General features: G+C 40.5%; 3 protein-coding genes across 7 annotated transcripts in view; 2 read left to right on the top strand and 1 right to left on the bottom strand.

Annotated features, from left to right (window-relative positions):
- FAM133B (family with sequence similarity 133 member B) overlaps positions 1-397 on the top strand; it is a 41,774-nt gene extending 41,377 nt beyond the window's left edge. The window contains exon 12 of the transcript XR_007518390.1: positions 311-397. The gene's annotated coding sequence lies outside the window, so the exon portion shown is untranslated. The remainder of the gene's footprint in view (positions 1-310) is intronic.
- Positions 19-8,166, bottom strand: RBM48 (RNA binding motif protein 48). Of its 2 annotated transcripts, XM_049893214.1 has the most exons (5): positions 8,011-8,166; positions 7,277-7,467; positions 5,486-5,631; positions 4,329-4,888; positions 19-2,508 (listed from the first exon to the last, which is right to left on the bottom strand). In XM_049893214.1, the coding sequence occupies exons 1-5, from the start codon at positions 8,119-8,121 to the stop codon at positions 2,422-2,424; spliced, it is 1,095 nt and encodes a 364-aa protein (XP_049749171.1). In that variant the 5' UTR covers positions 8,122-8,166; the 3' UTR covers positions 19-2,421. The 2 variants fall into 2 exon arrangements, with proteins under 2 accessions (XP_049749171.1, XP_049749172.1); XM_049893215.1 differs by lacking the exon at positions 7,277-7,467 and having other exon boundaries at positions 8,011-8,143.
- Positions 8,167-8,332: 166 nt separating this feature from the next.
- Positions 8,333-15,001, top strand: part of PEX1 (peroxisomal biogenesis factor 1) — a 48,222-nt gene continuing 41,553 nt past the window's right edge. For 3 of the 4 annotated variants that reach the window (XM_049893210.1, XM_049893211.1, XM_049893209.1), the window contains exon 1: positions 8,333-8,612. In XM_049893210.1, coding sequence (XP_049749167.1) covers positions 8,484-8,612 — 129 coding nt within the window. In that variant the 5' untranslated portion in view covers positions 8,333-8,483. The remainder of the gene's footprint in view (positions 8,613-15,001) is intronic. The other variant, XM_049893212.1, reaches the window with a different exon arrangement.

Here is a 15,001-nt window from a genome sequence, read left to right as displayed (position 1 = left end):
CTTTTGATTTACGTTAAAAAAAAAAAAAAAAATTGCCATTGAGTCAATTCTGACTCATAGCGACCCTATTGGACAGGGTAGTGCTGTCCCATAGTTTCCAAAGAGCACCTGGTGGATTCAAACTGCCAACCTTTTGGTTAGTAGCCATAGCACTTAATCACTATGCGATCAGGGTTTCCTTATGTAAACAGTGCCTGCAAAAATGTGATCTTTTTTTTTTATCGGCAAAACTTTTTCATCTAGACAGCTACTTTCCATGCAAAATTAAAAACTACATTGTCATTTACCAAGAAATCATCTTCCTCTCTAGGATTATGACAACGATGGCAAGATATCTTTTGCAGACTTTGAAAGAGCAGTAAAAGATGACAGGCTTTTGCTGGAGGTGTTTGGACCATGTTTACCAGAAGCACAGGTAGTTAGAAATGCCAACCACCAAATAAGTTGAGAGAAAATAATAAGCAACTTTATAACCATAAGGGTCAGGAAAGTCGTACTTGCTGGACACTTAACGTCTGTTGTTTAGATGAAGTCCGGCAACCATGAAGGGCTCGTCCCCACCCTAACATTTGTGCCCCTAAGACACTAAACCAAAAAAACCCATTGCCATTGAGCCAATTCCGATTCATAGTGACCCTAACAACTATTTACATTTGGTAAGCTTTTTTTGAGCCTTTCACCTCTCCAGCCACATACAATTCCTGATTTTTAAGTATGACTTTTTTCCAAAACCAAAACTCATGGATAGAACATTGAAAAAGGAGTCATCTAGTTACCATAAAGTGGACTCAGCAAGTAGCTACTATCAGCTTCTAGGAGAACATTTGATCCCTTTCAACCCAAATGCTGTGAAGAATAAAATTTTGCACACATGTATAGTATTTGACTTGTGCTCATGAAGGTTTTTCGTGTATGAGGCTGACCAAAGTTTTCTTACCTGGAAGGGCCAGCCTAATAGTTTATTTGGCCCAGAAAATGTCTTTCCTTATTTTTCCTTTGATCAACTGCACTTTGCAAAAGCATCTGATACAAGCAGAAACTTCAGCTCCCTTCTCTAACTTATCCCACCGTAGTTTATTCCCTAAATAGAACTTTAATTCTGTCTGGAAACATGGTAGGAAGTGTGGTATGAAAGGCAGACTTCTAAGCTTAAGAGACCATGTGGCTGCAATCATACAGAATAAGGGACTGGATACGATAACTGCTTAGGATGGAAAAACCAACAGTTCTTCAGCTGTTCCCAGAGAGTTCATCTGCAGCCAAGTTATCCTGGGCCTTGCTGTTCAGTGTTCTCCGTGCATCAGCAGCACTAGCATCACCTGTGACCTTGTGAGAAAGCAGATCTTAGGCCCCAGCCAAGATACTTTAACAAGATTGAGGTGATAGTACCTTAAAGTCTGAGAAGCCCTGATACAGACACTTGCTCCTTCCAATTCTATGCTTAGAACTCTAATATATCTTTTACCCGAGATTTCAGGAAAAATATATTTATTTCCAGTTAGCTCACATGCAAGTAGGGCCAACCTCCTTCCTGAAACTTCTTTTAGTACCATCTACCGCCCAGTGTCATCCTACCAAGTGCGTATCAGTGTCATCCTACCAAGTGCGTATCAGTAGGTCATGATAACTGAAATTGAGCCTCATTAACTTTTCTAGTAACAATATGTCTAAATTCAATCCACTAGGCAAAAGGCACTTAAGAATAGAAGAAAGACATTTATGGGCCTTCTCAAGTTACTCCGATTAAAAAAAAATGGAAATAGCCTGGACGCACTTGGATTTCCAATTATGTGGTCCACTGACTGAAAAAAACAAAACAAAACGTAGATGTGCCAAAAGTACTGATAGGGGTCTAGCATTTACAAGTACGGATGTTTTTGGGGGGGGGGGGAAGGGCATAGATCAAGTAAATTCTTAGAATTTAAAGCATATAAAATTCTATTTCATCTTTAATAGTCTATTATTAACTTTTTTTTTAACTTTACAGAAGTGTCTTGATTTTGAAGTCCTGGCATTCAGAAATATCCTGACTTCCGGTTTTTGAATGTGAATCACAGGCCTCTTTCCACTTAACTATAGATCTTGAAGAGTTTTTCCACATCATTAAGAAAATCAGAAACAGATCCTGCTGCCTATCTTTATTTATAGTGTAAAGACTTGTATATGATTCAGTTAATTTACATGCAGTTATTGTAACGTGAGATGTAATGTTATATAACGATTTTAAAGTATGTATCAGAACATGTAAACAAGGAATGACAAACTAATTTTAAAAGATGATACTATATTAGAAAAACAGCTTGAATGAAATTACAAAGAGTGCATTAAAAAATACCAGCAGTAAAGTCTCTTTAAAAATTAAAATGACAGATTAAAAATAAAAGTATTCCCTTTAGAAAGTATTAATTTGCTGCTGGTATTCTATATTCTTCTTCTTTGTTTTAATGGATGACTTGTAGGCACATCTTTCAGTGTGTCTTCTGAAGGCTTTGGCACAGGTGAAATTACCTAGTTTGAAAAAAAGAAAACCACCAAAACTTAGTTCTTACTGTACAAGAGTAGATAAGCCACTAGAAGAGGCAGAATGTGTATCCACTAGTTCAATCCTGGCCATCACATTTGAGAGAGTTCACCCACAGATCAAAGCTTTCTGTCCAAACACTGATGGAGTAAAATTTCGAAAGCCATTTACCAAGAAAAAAATTTTGAGGGGAGAAAAGTGAACATATGCTCCAATATTTGATAACTCTGAAGTCACTTGTTTTATGGATATAGATATATATATCCTGATTATGTATAACCTGAAACATTGTTAATGTTTGATATGTTTAAAAACAAGGAGGCTTGAGAGGGAGAAATGAAAATTTTGAAGAACTGAAAACAGTTTAATCCTTCACTTTTTTAGGGAAAAATGAAAGCCAAAACACATCATCAGTGAGGGTGGACAATAAGTCAAAGCAGAGTAAGACAGTCTTCACTTAAAATGGGAAATTATTAGAAACTGTAGTAAACTGTATTTAGTATTTCTTTTTCTTGTTCTATCATTTTTACCTCGAAAATGCTGGCCACTCTGGCTGAGATAGCTCTGTATCTATGCCTTGCTTCAGCAGTATCTGAAGGTAATGCGGGTACCAGCATGAGGCTTAAGTATAGAAATTATGCCCATGGATTTTTATTATTATAAAACAACCCTTCATCCTTAGTAATTGTCAGGTAAAAATTTTACATAAAAAAGTGAAACTACCTTAAACCCCCAAAAACCCACAAACCCATTGCCATCAAGTCGATTCCAACTCATAGCAACCCTGTAAGACAGAGCAGAACTGCCCCATAGGTTTTCCATGGAGCAGGTGGTAGATTTGAACTGCTGACCTTCTGGTTAGCAGCCAAGCTCTTAACCATGCCACCAGGGCTCCAAAACTGTCTTCCAGCCAAAACAAACCCACTGGCATCGAGTCGATTCCGACTCATAGCAACCCTATGGGACAGAGTAGAACTGCCCCATAGAGTTTCCAAGGACCACCAGGTGGATCTGGACTGCTGACCTTTTGGTTAGCAGCTGTAGCACTTAACCACTACGCACCCAGGGTTTCCAAAAATACCTTAGCCTCCCTTAAATCACATTGTAGAATAGATGTACAACTGAGTGAAAAGCACTTTGAGTAGTGTTTCCCACCCATTTTATGATTTCTAAAAGGCCCACTTCCCCAACCCCACAAAAAGGAGCCCTTCAAAAACCAACTCAAATATTAACTTTCACTTGTGCTTAGGGAAAGTGATTGTGTAAATAATGTTAAAAGTGACTACATAAATAGCACAATCTAGTTCTAATCTCTTTAGTTGAAACACAGACCTTAAAGCCCAATGTTTAAAAAATCTCTCCTTCTCTGGCTTTCTCACTGAAACAAAGTCAGCATCTCCATGTACTTTCTAATAACTTTGAATTTAGGAGAAATATTTCTAATAATTTTCCTTTAATACAGATTAGATTAGAACCATTTGGGGAGCTTTAAAGAATGGAGGGGCTTGGGCTCCACCCTCAGAGATTGATTTAATTGAATAAAGCCACTGCCTGAAGATTTTATATCTAAAGTGATATAAAATATGTTCTATTTATTGGTTAAAGCAAGGGTTTAATGTTATCAAAACAAATAAACTGGTCAGATTCAGTTAATTCAACAGAGAGAACTGTAGAAAAATACATCAAAAAAAACTAAAATGTAGGAAAAAAATTTTACAATACCACAGTTCCCAGAAATAATTCTCCATTTACTTGTTAGTTTTAAAACTAAATCAACTCTCAAGACAGTTATTAAAAATGACCTTACCTCTTTAAGTTTATCCCGAATTAAATCTGCAGTTGTATTCAACGAGTCATCGTGCATGTCTACTTTAGGTATGCCTGGTAATTTTGGTCCAATCATAACCTCATTACTACTGGTGCTTGTTTCAAGAAAAGTTCCAAGTCTACAATCGTTTTCTCTTCTTCTCTTCCGCTCCTGCAGCTGTGTTGTCCTAGGCATAAATCTGTCAATTGCCTCTGAAGGAGTAATAATCTTTTGTGCACCTGGACAGGCCACTGATGTTTGAAAAGTTTTCATCTGTATTTTCTGCAAAGAGTTATTGTAGTTACAATGCTCCACTGTTTCATCATGGTTTCTACCATCCTGAGAGGAGTTTGATGTTCTGTCCACATGCTCCCCTGATGAACACATACATTTTGAGGAGAAGTAACATAAAGGCAATTCACAAGAATAAGGATCTGAGTTCCCAGTAGAAGTGTTCCAAGCCGATGCACCAAACCCAGACGTCTCTGAGTGGAAGTTCTGCCTAACATCTCTCGTGTCTTTATGCTCTGTAACCAGTTTCTTCTTTGTCGTGTAATCATCTTTATGTTACAATTTAAAAGGTGGGTGGAAGGAAAACAGAAATGGTTCATTTATTGTTTTCATCATTCAGAAATGTATAATTTTTTAAAACAAATATTTATCATTTAAAAATAACTAACAAATACTATACTAAGAAATTTACTTCCTGAGCAGGCAATACATTCATGTGGTTTAAAAGCTGAAAAGGGTAGAAAGGTTTATAGTGTCAAGTTTCACACTTTCCTTGCTCCCCCCATCCAACTGCCAACCCCCAGAAGTAACACTATTCTTATTTTCCTATTCATTTATTCGGTATGTCTTACTTTTAAACATGCAGTCTAGCCTACCTTCCCATCTCTTCCTCTCTCCTTCCAGCTAACGTCTACTACTTATTCAAAACGCAGGCACCTCTCACATCCTGTAGGAAATCTTCCATGAACCAACATGTCTCCTTTCCCAGCCCGGTTTACGTAAAGTGCTTCACAGAAGCCTGTGGCTTACAATTACTTAATATTGTGATTGTTTACTTGCCTCTCCTTCCATGGGAACTCCATGGTGGTATACCTAGTAGAGTACCTGACATATAGGAAGCGTTTAGTTAAACAGACTTTCCATACCTTTATTTTTAGTAGTTCTTATTATATAAGCCTTTCTCTCTTGTAACTTTTTTCTAGTTTCTTCAACTGTCTCAAATTCTGGAGCGTAGCAGACGTGAAGCAATCCACCAAAGAAACTCTGTTCATCCATTTTTCTCTTTGCTGTCCTAAACAAATACATGATAGCATGGTTTATTAATCAAGATTTAAGCTTAACTATTATACAATAGGTTGACCTAAAGAGCAAAGTCCACCTTTTGTTATGTGCCCACACCTCCTCTGGTTTGGAAATTAAGATGTGCTGCTTGTGGGTGGTACTAACCCTACTGATCCAGGACTGTGGTACATACTTTTGGTGACTTTTGCCACCTCTTCCAATAGTGTTAACAGATTTTAAGCTATCCACATATACCCAGACTTCCTTTAGCCAATTTAGAATCTAGTTGGCTGGCCTGAGGTACACAATCTGTAGCCATGAAATAGGGCTTTTCTCTGTGTTAAGCTAAATAGCCCTTGAGAATCAGTTCATACCCAAACTAGCCTCTTTAGCACATTGTGTTCCTATAATCAGATTCATACATTAAAAAGTAGTTTAAAATATTGTAATAATAGGTACTGTAAATATAGTACTACTGTGTCCAGGGATAACGATAAGAAACACTTACTGTTTACCACATGCCAGACAGTGTCCCCAGTGCTTCAAGTGAATTTACACCTCAAAACAACCCAATGGTGAATTAGAGGCACAGGGAGATTATATAGCTTGGCAAGGTCACACAGCTGGTTCAGTGGAGCTAATATGCAAATCCAGATGTCTAATCTAAAGTTCACTGCACTAAGTGCTGTAGAAGATGCAAAAGCTCTAAAAAACACCATGGGGTGCTGGCAAGATGGCTGGGAAATGAGATTACATAAAAGAGCTGCCTTAAAAGAATCATAATCCTATAGAATCAAGTGCTTTTGTGACATAGTATGAGTGCTATTGGTAGTACCGAAAAAATATCAACTGTTTTAGCCAGGGAAGAATGATTCTTGGAGCAGATTAGTGACAAGAGTAAGGGTCAACATGAAAAACAGATGAGGCATTTCATACTTCAGCCTTATTGGAGCAGAGAATTACACAGCAAGCTGGATAAGATGGGGTCAATCCACACACGGCCATAACAATAAGAACGTCGATAGTTAATGTTACTGCATTCTGAATAGGAGGTGCTATGCTAAGCGCTTTATATGAATTGTCTGATTTCATCCTGACCCAACCTCAAGAGATTTACAAATGGATTTTACAGAAGAGGAAAACAGGCTTAGAGAGGTTAAATAACTGGTCCAAAGTCATAAAAGCAGTGGGACTGGAAAATCTACTCCAAACCCAATTTCTCGCCTACTATACTACACTGTAAAAAATGGTTAAGCATGGAAATGACATGATGGGAGCAGTGTTTTGGTAAGGCTAACCTTTAAGAAACTGTCCTTGGGTGGTACAAACAGTTAAACACTCAACTACCAGCCAAAAGGTTGGTGGTTCAAACCCACCCAGAGATGCTTCAGAGCACAGGCCTGGCCATCTGCTTCTGAAAGGTCACAGCCTTGAACACCCTGTGGAACAGTTCTAGTCTTCACACATGGGGTCTCCATGAGTCAGAGTTGACTTAGTGGCAATTAACAAACACCACCACAACAATAACCTTTAAGAAGACGGAAGGATGATATGAGAAATACAGGATTAGTTCAGGTAAGAATGAGGGAAATCTGAGGCCAGAGTGATAGCAATGGGAATGGAGGAAATAAGACATGGCTTAACTTGCATATTACCTTGCACTTTGTAAATTCAGAAATTTAATAAGATAAACTTCTGTGAAGTCTTCTGCTGGGTATTCATCTAGAGCATTATACTGTTCAATTGTACCATATAAGGCAAATCGCTCAACTAATTCCTTCATGGCTCCCACTGCTGGAACTCCTTGTATTAATAAATACCGAGATTCTAAATTGATTGTATATACCTAAAAGAAATGCAGATTCATTAAACATACTTCACAAATAAGCCTAGAACAAACGTCCTATTTTTTTTTAAACAGCTTTGAAAACATACTGTTCAGCACAGTTCGCAGAAAACATACAGAATCAGAAACTTTGCCACGTTCTGCATAAATAATTCACCCTACGTTTGAGGGCCTCGGACTAAAGCACACATCAGTCTACCTTCAGTCGACAATTTTTCCAGACGTTAGATCGGTAGAAGCGGTTCATGTTTCTGGGAAGATTCGCTCGACGAATATTTAAGTGCTTTCCACGTGCCGTGCACTGTTGAAGCACGGAAAATACAAGGAATAAAACAAAATCCTGCTTATGCAGAGCTAACGTCTTAGTGGTTGACTAAAAGAGAGCTTTGGTGCCTGCTTCGCGGTTACTCACACTCAACTCCAATGAGGGACGGACGTGACAACAAACAGCCTTGTCAAGCCTTTATTTACACTTTTAGGAAGGCGGAGCGAGCACACATACGTAAAGCTACCAAGAAAGCGAAAAAAACAAAATTACTTTACCTTGACGGCGCGGGGCCGTCGTCCCTCCCGATACTTAGCCCGCGTGTCGCATACAGCCTTCTGGATATGATGTTCGAATAAGCTCCCAAGCTCCCCACTACTCGACGCCATGTTGTTAGCTTCGGCACTCGCAGAGAAGACAACATCTGCCTTGCTGACCTCCCTTTCATCCAATAAGAAAGCGGGATGCGTCAAGACGTGACCGGATTGGCTGGAGCATCGACAGTGTCGGCCATCGTTTCCTGCGAGAGAAGATACGGTGAACAAGATGCCGCCCCCTAGTGGCGCGGCGGAGAGCCAAGGAGGGTGAGTGAAGGCTAGCCTGTCTCTACCCCCTCAGGCGTGCGGTGGGGTGCGCTGCCGGAGAGGGGGAAGGGCCAATCGATTTTCTCCGGGACCGAGGCCCTCGCCTGTCCCGTCCCAGGTCGGCCCCGGCTCTAGGGAGGGCGGCCCGGAAGCGGTGCTCGCCGGCGATGTGGGGCAGTGATCGACTGGCGTGTGCGGGGGGAGGCGGGGTAGCCGTGACAGTGGCCTTCACCAACGCTCGCGACTGCTTCCTCCACCTGCCTCGGCGTCTAGTGGCCCAGCTGCACCTGCTGCAGGTAACGCTCCGGACCCGGGCGGGGCCCGGACCAGGGACGCCGCGACAGTCGCCTGGAGTCGGAGGTGGCCGAGGCCTTGTAGGGATACGGCAGCTGTTCAGGGCTCTCCGCTGCGGGGGAGCCTACAGGGGCACCACTGGCTTCCCGGCGCCGCTGGCCAGTGCAGAGGTCAGATTGAAGGCCCCTCGAGGGCAGGGCGGTCTGAGCAGTCCATGCTACCCACCCCCATGCCTCGTGCAGCCCCGGGCCATTAAGTTACCTTGCTTATCCCAAGTCTTCTCACTCGGTGAAACTGGGCTTTTAAAAATCCTCTACCTGTTTTTAAAAAGTCTACCTCTGCGTTCAGAAATACTTCTCACTCCGCGTTGGGAAAGCTTTTGAAAAGTCGCTTATTTTATCGTTTTAAAAATGTTTTCCCTGCCAGAGATTTCCAGGTACCTGCACTGCTGCTGTCTGGGCCTCGAGAGGGAGGAGACAGACTTTGTGGAGTCCCTGTACGTTAATGGAGCTCTGGTGGCACAGTGTTTAAGAGCTACGGCTGCTAACCAAAAGGTCAGCAGTTCTGATCCACCAACTGCTCCTTGGAAACCCTATGGGGAAGTTCTGCTCTCATCTGTAGGGTCAGTATGAGTCGGAATGGACTCGATGGAAATGGTTTTGGTTTTTATTGTGTGTTAACGGGCTGAACACCTCCCAGGAGCGGAAAGCAGAAAGGTTAATAAAATGATGGGTATTCCCTGCGCCGCCATGTGCCAGAACGTGCAGTGGAATTAGGTATACTTGGAAAGATTACTTGGATGTTGTAGTGTTTCGCTAGTCCAACCACGGGCAGAAATACAGCATCTGTGTTTTCATAATTAAACATACAGGCATGTGGTCTCACAAAGTATGAGTGCGCTTATGGGGGCAAAAGGATAAAATTTTATTTTAAATCCTGAAGAACCCTGAATGCATGGTATCCACACTGGATAATTCATGCAAGAAATATTTTAAGAATTTGCAATAATGTCAAGTATCTCACCTTTTCACTTTGTTGTTGTTGTTAGGTACCATCTAGCGGGATCCAACTCATAGCAACCCTATGTACAACAAAACTAAACACTACTGGGCCCTGCACCATCCTTACAATCCTTGCTATGTTTGAGCCCATTGTTGCAGCGACTGTGTCAGTGCATCTCATCCAAGGTCTTCCTCTTTTTTGCTGACCCTCTTAACTTACCAAGCATGATATCCTTCTACAGACACTGGCCTCTCCTGATAATATGTCCAAAGTATGGGAGATGAAGTCTTGCCATCTTTGCTGCCAAGGACATTCTGGCTGTACTTCCAAGACAGACATGTTCATTCTTCTGGCAGTCCATAGTATATTGTATTCTTCGCCAGCACCACAATTCAAATGTGTCAGTTCTTCTTCAATCTTTGTTATTCATTGTCCAGCTTTTGCATGCAAATGAGGCCAGTGAACACGCCATGGCTTGGGTCAGGCACACCTTAGTCTTCAAGGTGGCAGCTTTGCTTTTTAACACTTTACAGAGGTCTTTTGCAGCAGATTTGCCCAATGCAGTATGTCATTTGATTTCTTGACTGCTGCTTCCATGGGCATTGATTGTGGATCCAAGTAAAATGAAATCCTTGACAACTTCAATTTTTTCTCCATTTATCAGAATGTTATTTATTGGTCCAGCTGTGGGGATTTTTGTTTTCTTTATGCTGAGGTGTAATTCATAGTGGAGGCTGTAGTCTTTGATCTTCATCAGTGTCATGGATTGAATTGTGTCCCCCCAAAATATCTGTTAACTTTGCTAGTCCATGATTCCCAGTATCGTGTGATTGTCTAGCATTTTGTCATCTGATATGATTTTCCTATGTATCATAAATCCTTCCTCAATGATGTTGATGAGGTGGATTATCAGCAGTTATGTTAACGAGGCAGGACTCATTCTATGAGGTTAGGTTGTGTCTTAAGTCAATCTTTTTTGGGATATAAAAGAGAGAAGTGAGCAGAGAGACATGGGGAGGTCATACCACCAAGAAAGCAACACCGGGAGCAGAGTGCATCCTTTGGACCCAGGGTTCCTGGGTGGAGAAGTTCCTCGACCAAGTGAACCTTAATGACAAGGACCTTCCTCCAGACCCAGCAGAGAGAAAAGGCCTTCCCCTGGAGCTGGCACCCTGAATTTGGATTTCTAGTCTACTAGACTGTGAGAGGATAAACTGTTTGTTAAAACCATCCACTTGTGGTATTTCTGTTAGAGCAATACTAGATAACTAGGACAGTCAGTAAGTGCTTCAAGTCCTCTTGGCTTTTAGCAAGCAAGGTTGTGTTATCTGCATATTGTAGGCTGTTAATGAGTCTTCCTCCAATCCTGATGCTGTGTTCTTCTTTATACAGTCCAGCTTCTTGGCTTATTTGCTCAGTAGTATGGTGAAAGGATACAACCCTGATGTACACCTTTCCTGATTTTAAACCACTCAGTATCCCCTTGTTCTGTTCAAATGACTCCCTCTTTGTCTATGTACAAGTATCTGCATAAGTGCAATGGAGTGTTTTGGAATTCCCATTCTTCACAGAGTTACCCATAATTTGTTATAATCCACACAGTTGAACGTCTTTGCATAGCTAGTAAAACACAGGTAAACATCTTTCTGGTATTCTCTGCTTTCAACTCAAATCCGTCTGACATCAACAAAGATGTCACTTGTTCCATGTCCTCTTCTGAATCTGGCTGGAATTTCTGGCAGTTCCTTGTTGATGTACTGCTGCAACCACTTTTGAATGATCTTGAGCAAAATTTTACTTGCGTGTGATAATGATATTGTTTGATAATTTCCACATTCTGTTGGTTCACCTTTCATTGGAATAAACATAAATATGGATCTCTTCCGGTTGGTTGGACAGGTATCTGTATTCCAGATTTCTTGGCATAGACAAGTGAGCACTTGCAGTGCTGCATATGTTCGTGGAAACATCTCAGTTGGTATTCTGTCAATTCCTGGAGCCTCGTTTTTTGCCAGCGCCTTCAGTGCAGCTTAGACTTCTTTCAGTACTACCAGTCCTTGATCATATGCTACCTCCCAAAATGGTTGAATGTCAGCCAGTTCCTTTTGGTACAGTGACTCTGTGTATTCTTTACATCTTCTTTTGATGCTTCCTGCATCATTTAGTATTTTGCCATAGAGTCCTTCAGTATTACAACTTGAGCCTTGAATTTTTTCTTCAGTTCTTTTAGCTTAAGAAATGCTGAGTGTATTCTTCCCTTTTGGCTTTCTAACTCCAGATCTTTGCACATTTCATTATAATACTTTGTCTTCTCTGGTTGCCCTTAGAAAGAATTCTGTTCGGCTCTTTTACTTCATCAGTTTTTCCATTCACTTCAGCTACTCTGTGTTCAAGAGCAAGTTTCAGAGTCTCTTCTGACATGTTTTTGTCTTTTCTTTCTTTCCTGTCCTTTTTTTTTTTAATTCGTTGTTGTTGAGACTATACACAGTAAAATATACAGTGATTCAGCAGTTTCTACACGTACAATTCAGTGACTTTGATTACATTCTTCCCATTGTGCAACCATTCTCACCCTCCTTTACTAAGTTGTTCTTCCCCCATTAACATAAATTCACTGCCCCCTAAGGTTCCTCTCTCATCTTGCTAGTTGCTTTTGTCAATTTGATCCCATATAGGTAGTTCTTAAAACAGCATAATGTTCAAGGCAGACATGTTTTAGTAGTTAAGCTAAACTATCATTTGGTTTTAAGAAGACTTCAGGGAATATTTTTGGTTTAAGGTTTAAAGATTGTCTCAGGGCAATAGTTTCAGGGGTTCTTCCAACCTTCATGGCTCCAGGAAGTCCGGAGTCCATGAGAGGTGTCATGGATTGAATTGTGTCCCCCCAAAATATCTGTCAAATTGGCTAGGTTATGATTACCAGTATTGTATTATTGTCTATCAATTTGTCATCTGATGTGATTTCCCTATGTGTTGTAAATTCCATCACTATGATATAATGAGGTGGATGAGTGGCAGTTACGTTGATGAGATCTACAAGGTTAGGTAGTGTCTTAAGCCAATCTGTTTTGAGATATAAAAGAGATAATCAAGCAGAGAGACATGGGGACCTCATACCACCAAAAAAGAAGCACCGGGAGCAGAGCACATCCTTTGGACCTGAAGTTCCTGCACTGAGATGCTCCCAGACCAAGGGAAGATTGATGACAAAGACCTTTCTCCAGAGCCAACAGAGAAAGCCTTCCCCTGGAGCTGGCGCCCTGCATTCGGACTTCTAGCCTACTGGACTGTGAGAGAATAAACTTCTGTTTGTTAAAGCCGTCCACTTGTAGTATTTCTGTTATAGCAGCACTAGATGACCAAGACAAGAGGGAATGACATAATCTGAGATAGCAGTTTAAATTCTTGGCTCCTACTAGACTTCAAATTCAACCTGTGGTTCTGGCTAAAATGTCAGATTAAATGAAGAATGAGTGAAGCATGTTAGACTTAGTAACTGGAAAGCTTAGCCTGGCTTACATGGGGAAAAGGGTCATGTGCTTGCTGAAAGGAAAGTTGGGCTTTAAAATTCGATCTTGTTTTGACAGCTATTGTGAGTCCTTGAGGAGAATGAGTAACTTCTTTTACCCTCGGTTTTCTTGGTTATAAAAATTATGAAAAAAGGAGAGACTGGAAGGGCTGACTCGTTAGGGGGAGAGCAAGTGGGATTACAGAGTAAGATGTATGTAAACTTATATGTGACAGACTGACTTGATATGTAAACGTTCACTTGAAGCTCAATAAAAGTTAAAAAAAAAAGTTATGAAAGATCTTCCTAGGGTGGTTGTCTCAGTCATCCTAGTGCTGCTATAACAGAAATACCACAAGTGGATTGATTTAACAAACAGAAATTTATTCTCTCACAGTCTAGTAGGCCGGAAGTCCAAATTCAAGGTGTTAGCTCCAGGGGAAGGCATTCTCTCTCTCTCAGCTCTGGAGGAAGGTCCTTCTCAGACTTCCTGTTGTAGAGGAGTTTCTCTGCACAAGGACCCTGGATCCGGAGGACACGCTCTTCTCCCAGCCCTGCTTTCTTGGTGGTATGAGGTCCCCACACTCTGCCTGCTTCCCTTTCCTTTTATCTCTTGTAAGATAAAAGGTGGTGCAGGGCACACCCCAGGGAAATTCCTTTACAATGGATCAGGGATGTGACCTTAGTAAGGGTATTACGACTCTAATCCTCTTTACTATAATATTACCATCACAAAATAGAGGACAACCACACCATACTGGGAATAATGGCTTAATCAAATTGATGCATATTTTTGAGGGACACAATTCAATCCATGACACTGGCTGTGAAGATTAAGTGAAAGAAAGACTCTGAAGTATCTGTTATTTATTTATTATTTTACCATAAAGTAGACAACCTTTTAGTCCTGATAGTCTTCTTTCAGGGTTGTTAGAAGTCCCAGCTAGACTCTGTTCAGTACTCTCAGAAATCAGCTTTTTTGAAGATTTTCACATTTTTTCAAATCCTCACCTAATGAGTTTATAAGAATGCTTCCTTAAAACAGCAGTTTTAATAATTTGATCCTAAATATGGATGTTATGTTACATTCATCATTGTTTAAGAGTTTAGGGGTCTTGACCTTTGTTTTAAATTTGGAACCTGCAGAATGATGTCAGTAAGTATTCATAAAGATTATTTTGTGTGCTATCTTTCTGAAATTTAAATTAAACTTTGAAACAAATTGCTGTTTCCATCTAGCCAATATCAGCAGAAGAAGCTGCTTTTCTCCCCAATTATAAAAATAATACACGTTTTATGAAAAATTTGGAAAATACAGAAAATTATAAACAAAATAAAAGTTATCCAGAACCTAGAGAACTAATGTCAACAGTTTGGATCAAATCTCCCAGTTTCGTTTCAACTCTTTATTTATAAAGAAATGAGGCCCTACACACATATATACATATGTTTAGTTTTTTGCTCTGCTGTTTTCATATAGTATAGTGTTTTCCCATTTTCTTAGAAAATTTCATGTTTAGTGCTTAACCAGTATTCGATCATAAATGTGCTGTGATTTAGTTGTTCGTTGTGAATAAAGGTTTTCTGACCTTGTGTCAGACTGACTTTGGAGCTTTTAAAAGTACAGATGTTCTGGACAATTCATCAGACATGAAAGGGACTGGACAGTGGGTGGGAGAGAGATGCTGATGAAGAGTGAGCTAATTATATCAGGTGGACACTTGAGACTGTGTTGGCATCTTCTGTCTGGAGGGGGGATGGGAGAATAGAGAGAGTTGGAGGCTGGCAAAGTTTTCACGAAAGGAGAGACTGGAAGGGCTGACTTATTAGGGGGAGAGCAAGTGGGAGTAAGGAGTAAGATGTATATTAACTTATATGTGA

Source organism: Elephas maximus, chromosome 8, assembly GCF_024166365.1.
Source record: "Elephas maximus indicus isolate mEleMax1 chromosome 8, mEleMax1 primary haplotype, whole genome shotgun sequence".
NCBI lineage: Eukaryota > Metazoa > Chordata > Mammalia > Proboscidea > Elephantidae > Elephas > Elephas maximus.
This window is presented reverse-complemented; position numbering and strand designations above follow the sequence as displayed.